Source organism: Hordeum vulgare, chromosome 7H, assembly GCF_904849725.1.
Source record: "Hordeum vulgare subsp. vulgare chromosome 7H, MorexV3_pseudomolecules_assembly, whole genome shotgun sequence".
Taxonomy (NCBI): domain Eukaryota; kingdom Viridiplantae; phylum Streptophyta; class Magnoliopsida; order Poales; family Poaceae; genus Hordeum; species Hordeum vulgare.
The window spans coordinates 40272641-40279162 of NC_058524.1; the positions used below are offsets into that span (position 1 = coordinate 40272641).

Genomic DNA, 6522 nt, shown 5'->3' on the forward strand with positions numbered 1-6522 from the left:
GTTTACATAAGAAGTAGTAGTACACCCGCGGGACAACAAATATACAAGTGCAGAAGATCCTTGGCGATGTGGATCCGGGGCCTTGCAAGTCAAATCGAAAGTTACCCCCTGTCCCCCATTAAAACGTGGCAGCAGGATCAGATCAGGACCAAGTGTAGTACTATATTTAAAACCACTGTGGTAAACTCCACCGCAATAAAGGCGTTCCACTTCACATCGTCATAAAAATATACTCCCCGAAAAAGAGCAGCAAGTCAGCAACAGCCATCAAAGGGGGGCGGGCGTGGCGACGACGGTGGAGCACACTGGCAGCCAGCCCTCCATCCCTCCCTCCCTCCTTGATCTCGACTTACACCCGACGCCAACTCCAAGGCAAGGCAAGGCAAGCGCAGAGAAGGAGAGGAGAACCCCGCACCTTTCCACCTTCCCTCCCAGGCTCCCACCACCTCGCCCCCCTCTCCCCCACGCTGCCGCACGAGGAGGAGGAGGAGGAGGAGGGGATCCGTCCGTTGCTTCCGACGGCCGCCTCCGTTCCGTGGCCTCCACCGTCCCTGAAAGCAACCCATCATCGGATTCATTCGGGGGTCGACTCGACTCGACCGCCGCCGCCGCCCCGCCACGGCCTCAACCACCGCCCGCACCAGGCAGGTACCACTACTTAGTTCCTGCTCCCCGCTCCCCGCTCCTCCCCCCTGCTTCTCGGCTTGGTGCTCTCTGCCCCCGTCCTGCGCCATGGGTGAGCGGCGGGCCGGGCGAGCCATGCGTCCGATTTGATTTTGATGTGATTCGGTTCTCAAGAGCTTGGTCGTCAGGTCCGAGGAGGAACGAACGAAAGCCCCGATCTTTCGTGCGGGGCCCGAGGGATTTCCGTCCGCCCGTCCGTGGGTGGCTTCTTCTCGGGTTCCGTTCTGCTTCGCTGCCCCTGACAATTAACTGTTTTATTTCATCATCAGTTGACCCGCCATTCTCGTTCAATTCCCGAGTACCACCACTGCACTTTTCTTGAGATTTTCATTTTATAGACAAGAGAAAGGCTCGACTTTCTCTGTTTCTCGTGTTTCTGCTCCTAGTAATTCATTCAGAAACCCTGCGGTTTCCTCTCTAGTTTACTGTCCTCTCTTGTGCTTACCATAAGATAAGCCCCACAGAGATTCAGAACAAGGCACTCACCTTGTTCGTCAGCTGTAGCGTTTTCCATCCAAGCCATGTTTTTCTTCTTAGATTAGATTAGAGACTAGAATAACCATTCATGCCATGTTGCACCATCTTGGAGCTGCCTGCTGTGACTTTTTTTTTTCTTCTCTTGCCCCAAATAAATCCTGTATGTGTATATATAATTTACTCTCCTTTCCTTGTCATGTGATCCAGGCAGCAAGGGAATTTTCAAAGGAGGAATCTGAAGAACACAAACTTTGTTGTCTCCTGAGGCCAACTCCTGGTGGAAGAAGCAGCCATGGGGTCAGGGGACTGGTTCAAGACCATCATCAGCAAGAAGAAGTCGAAACGCGGCAAGTCAAAGCACGCAAAGGTACCCCTCCCTGTGCCTCCACCCACATCAACATGCCCCTTTTCTTTTCTCTTCTTTACCACTCTCTAGAATCCAAGAAAAATATTACCACCATCAATCTTCAAATCTCCCTTTACCCCAACCCCCCTTGCATGCCTTCCAAGCAACCACCTGAGATGAAAGAAAAAAGATGCCATCCGTTTCATTCCATCATTATTCCATTAACACGGGCCAGGACAGACAAACTACACCGCTTTGTGCAACTTGGTGACTTGTCGCTGTGGCCATCATAACGGAGGAAAGTAAGAAAGCCTTGGTTTGTTTTGCCGATGGCAATAATGGGAAAGGTGTCATCGATGCTGACCTGCAGAACAGTTTGTCTGTCGAGTTGGGTGCTGGCTTGGATTCTGGGATGGGAACCCCGCTTTGCCTGCGTGTGTCTTGCAGAGTTTTGGTGATCTACTGCTATCAGATATTTTGGATATCTGAAATCGTCAGCTTGGGTGTTGGATGCTGTGATAAACATCCAAGTATTTATTTCTCTTTGGTAGCTGAGTTATGTCATCTGTGTTTGGTGTTTTGTGTGGTGTGGTTGGGAGAAACTGAAAACCATGACCACTCTTTGCTGTGCAATCAACAACACTTTGGGCCAGATTTGCTGAATTTTTAGAGACTTGTTTTCCTTAGAAAAGAAGTACCCCGCGAGTTACGGTATGTATGTACAAATGTCACTTTTGGACCTGGTCATTGGACTGGTTTGTGAAAGTAACCTGACTGCTGAAATGGGTCCAGGAAAAAAGACTTAACTGTTGAATTGGTCCTTCATAGCTTCTTTCTTCTGCCACGTCAATTTCGACATGCCGACTGGCCTAACATCCCTTGCCTCCTTGTCTCCTCCCCTGTGGTACAAAACAGGTGGTCTAAATAAGAATGAACTCTGGTACACAATTACATACTAGTAAACACTACTGACTACATTCCATTCTGGTCAACATTGACAATGAAAAGTTTTGTTGCTGTTCCTTTTGTCATGCCAGCTACAGTCCTGTTATAATTTTTCACCTGGACATCTCAACATCCTTGGATGAATTGAGTCAGTCATGAATATTCACAAAAAAAAAAAAATTGCATTCATCCTAACATGCTTCTTTTTACACAGAAGGTTGCTGCTCAACGCAACGGAGCCAACCTGCCGCAGCAAAAGCCCAGCAACGCTCCTTCTTCCAGCAGCGACCCTGAAGACAATGCTGCACTGGAAGACTGGGCAGCTACCCGGATTCAGAACGCGTTTCGGCGCCACAAGGTAAGATTGATAATTTCCTGCAACAACTTCATTCTGATTGTTCAATTCAGCGAATAGGTAACATATTGCAATTTTTTGCAATTTTCCTAACAAAATCATCGCTTAAATGCAGGCAAGGAGGACGCTCCGTTGTCTCAGGGGTGTTAAAAGACTGCGCATTGTTGGGCAGAGCAATCCAGTTACCAAGCAGACCAGTGCCACATTGAGCTACATACAGTCTTGGAACAAGTTACAGGCTGAGCTAAGGAACCGGCGTGCTTTCATGGTCACCGAAGGGCGCAACAGGAAGAAGAAGCAAGAGAACCAAGTCAAGCTTGATGCGAAGCTCCAAAATCTGCAGGTAGTTCTCTTTCTTGTGCTGACTCTGTTTTTTCATCAGAAAGTTGGCTAACTTTACTAGAGACAACTTTAAGAATTCCTTGACATTTCATTTTGCTCATCGGCATGTTTTTATCAGGTTGCATGGAATGGAGGCTCAAATACCATGGATGAAATAGTTGCCAGGATACATCTAAGGGAAGAAGCAGCAGTAAAGCGTGAGCGAGCCATGGCATATGCGTTTAACCATCAGGTTCATACTAGCTACTACGCTCACATTTGAACTCATTATTTTGCAACACTTCCCTTAAGTCCATATTCAAAACTCATGATTAACTGTTCCAGAGAGCATTGTAAGAGTGTTCCTATATGTATCTCAATTATGTAAACCATATGTTATGCCCTTTTGCAGTGGAGGGCAAAGTCTGCCACAAGCCAAGGAAACTTCAACTACGGAGTCGGGAACGGTGGCTGGGGCTGGAGCTGGATGGACCGCTGGATCGCTGCACGGCCATGGGAGCCCCGATCTATGGTCACCCCTGAAAACCCGAAGAAAGGGCAGTCAAAGAAAGACAACGCCAGCACAAACCAGTCAGCTCTTAAGCTGCAAGGTGCAATCAGTCTAAGTAACAACACCAATGACCGGAAAGTTCCCAAGAAAAAATCATCTCCCTCTCCTGACAAGAAGAAACCAGTGGCGAAAACGGAGCAGAAACCAGTGGCGAAAACGGAGCAGAAACCAAAGGTGGCCGGCCCTCCCAAGGCGAAGTCGAATGACATGAAGAGGAACCAAGGGAAGCAGCAACAACCTGCAGTTCCTGCGATCACTGCTTGAAACACGCCGCGAAACGGTTACCAGACGCTGTATGATACATCCTGTGAAGTTGTCTTTTCTTTTACACTCTTATGTGGTTTGTCTCTTACATTGCTGTTTTACTGGAACAAGAAGTGACCAATGTAGAATGTATTTGGTTTGTGCGATTGAACACATACCTAATGAGAGTGGTTTTTGGTTAGGACTAGGATCTCTACTGTGCACCGAGTGCGGGTTTGTAATATGACGTCGTCATCTGTCTGCTGGACAAAATTGGTTCCATCTCTGAACAAAAATTCAAGTTCCATCTCTGGTCGTAACAAAATTTTAACTTCTCGGTTGGAAATTTTAAGAGAAAATTCCTTATCTAACACTATGTTAAATATTGGTTCCCTATTTAACACTGAAGAAATATTTGTTCCTTATATAGCACCGAATGTAAACATTATGCCTTATCTAACATTTTCGTCCATTCTGTTAGCCCACGCCCGTTAAAGTAGACTTGCATTGACGAAACTGCCCCTGTCCATAGGGGGGAAAAAAAGAAACCCCTGGCCCGAGCGATTCCTCTCTCTCTCACGACACACCCAGCCCACCTTTCCTCGTCCTAACCCTAGCGAGAGCGAGATGGACGGCGGCGCTCGATCCACACAGGAGGGGGCCGGCCAGGGCGCGACCCCAGATGGATTCGGGGAGGGCGCGACGACGAAGGGCCCCGGCCAGGGCGCGACGCCGGAGGATTGCTCGCCATTTTATAAACCAGGAGAAAGGCAGTCAGTGAGCTTCCTCCAGCTTGCATTGCAGCTTGGTGAAGACCTGTTCCGTTGAAAAACCAGAGAAAAGGGAGAGGAGAGGACATTGGCCGTTGCCACCACGAGAAGGGGAATCGCACCGTCCATGCCAATGGGGGAGGTGATTACAATATCATGAGGGGGAGCTATAGGGAGATTTACGACAGGGCATGGTGGAGGAGCAGAATTGGGGGGGGGGGGGGGTGTGCTGGAGTCGATAAGCAAGAAGGGGAATGAGACAGTCCGCCACCTCCGGTGGCAAGGCCATGTCTCAATGCACATACATCTCAGCCATTGGTTTCAGATAGATGGAACGGCTAACATCATCCAAAGGCAGACACACCATCACCACCAACTGAGATTTTTATAGGAGTAGAGATTATAAACCATGTTGCACCCGCTTGCAGTGGAGGGCAAAGTCTGCCACAAGCTTAGGAAACTTCAACTATGGGGTCGGGAACTTTGGCTGGGGCTGGAGCTGGATGGACCGCTGGATCGCTGCCCGGCCATGGGAACCCTGATCTATGGTCACCCCTGGAAACCCGAAGAAGGGACAATCAAAGAAAGACAACACCAGCACAAAGCAGTCGGCTCTGAAGTTGCAAGGTGCAATCAGTCTAAGCAACAACACCAATGACAGGAAAGTTCCCAAGAAAGTCATCCTCAAGAAACCGGAGCAAAAACCAAAAGGCGGTTGGCCCTCCCAAGTCTAAAGTCAAAACCGAAGGACATGAAAAAGAACCAAGGGAAGCAGCAACAACCTGTGGTTCTCTTTTTGAAACCCACCGGGATGCAGTTACTGAACGTTGTATGATACATCCTGTTAAGTTCTCTTTTCTTTTACACTCTTATGTGGTTTCCCTCTTATATTGCTGTTTTACTAGAACAACAAGTGACCAATGTAGAATGTAATTGGTTTGCGCGATTACACACATAGCTAATGAGGGTGGTTTTTTGGTTACGACTAGGATCTATAGTGTGCATTGTGTTATAGTGTGCATTGTGTGCGAGTGTATAACATGATGTCATCTCTGTCTGCTGGACTAAAATGGTGGTTCTGTTGGAACAAAAACTCAAGTAACATCTCTGTTCATAACAAAATTTGAACGTGTCGGTCGGAAGTGTGTAAAACATTATTGTGGTGATCATATGAGAGAACAAGCTAGGTGATCATCGAGTGCTAGTAGTCTGGAGGATGAACAGGAACTATGTGTGGCATACAGACGTTCCACAAAAAAGATGGCTTGGAAGATAGTCTCTGGTGCACTTGCAACAAACCGAAAGAAAAGAGAAATCTTGAGGTGTTAGCACTATGGTGTTAAGGGTGGATGATCTTTTCATGCTTTGAGAGCGGTTTGGCCACTAGAATACTGGCCATGAATGGTCAGTACACGTCAAGCTTGGAGAGAGACACGTGCATCTCAAGCTGTTTGAACTTGCCATACCATGTTCATCACACCAAATTGTTCCAATAAATATAAACCACCTTTCCAAGACAAAGGACCGAAGGAGCAATGCAATGCCCGGGCACAGGATTTTGCTGACAAACCTTTGCCAAGGAATACAACTCTTCAAATTCAGTGCATAGAGAAACAGAAGACACATGAACTGCAACTTACATTCTCATAATCTGATGAAACCAGCTTGTATACCTAGAGCATTTGGATTTTTCTCTTCTTTCCAGAGTTTGCACAGTTTACTGAGCACGCCGGTGATGCACTGACCACAGGGATGAACCACCGCGCAGCTTTGTACTTTCCCTGTGAACCACCAATGGGGCGTTGAAACA

The 6522-nt window shown here is 47.7% G+C and overlaps 1 protein-coding gene across 4 annotated transcripts; it reads left to right on the forward strand.

The window, feature by feature from the left end:
* Positions 1–245: 245 nt before the first annotated feature.
* Positions 246–4144, forward strand: LOC123410034 (protein IQ-DOMAIN 9). Of its 4 annotated transcripts, none has more exons than XM_045102915.1 (6): positions 246–648; positions 1369–1528; positions 2670–2810; positions 2923–3150; positions 3268–3381; positions 3541–4144. In XM_045102915.1, the coding sequence occupies exons 2-6, from the start codon at positions 1454–1456 to the stop codon at positions 3961–3963; spliced, it is 981 nt and encodes a 326-aa protein (XP_044958850.1). In that variant the 5' UTR covers positions 246–648; positions 1369–1453; the 3' UTR covers positions 3964–4144. The 4 variants fall into 4 exon arrangements, with proteins under 4 accessions (XP_044958850.1, XP_044958848.1, XP_044958847.1 ...); XM_045102913.1 differs by having other exon boundaries at positions 248–648; positions 2667–2810; XM_045102912.1 differs by having other exon boundaries at positions 248–648; positions 1373–1528; positions 2667–2810.
* Positions 4145–6522: the final 2378 nt, after the last annotated feature.

What these genes read in the sequence shown, in the direction of transcription:
- LOC123410034 (XM_045102913.1), top strand. Translation starts at nt 1,454, where the DNA reads ATGGGGTCAGGGGACTGGTTCAAGACCATCATCAGCAAGAAGAAGTCG. An exon ending in GCAAGTCAAAGCACGCAAAG is followed by an intron (nt 1,529 to 2,666) that starts GTACCCCTCCCT and finishes CTTTTTACACAG; the next exon opens with AAGGTTGCTGCTCAACGCAA. An exon ending in CGAAGCTCCAAAATCTGCAG is followed by an intron (nt 3,151 to 3,267) that starts GTAGTTCTCTTT and finishes TGTTTTTATCAG; the next exon opens with GTTGCATGGAATGGAGGCTC.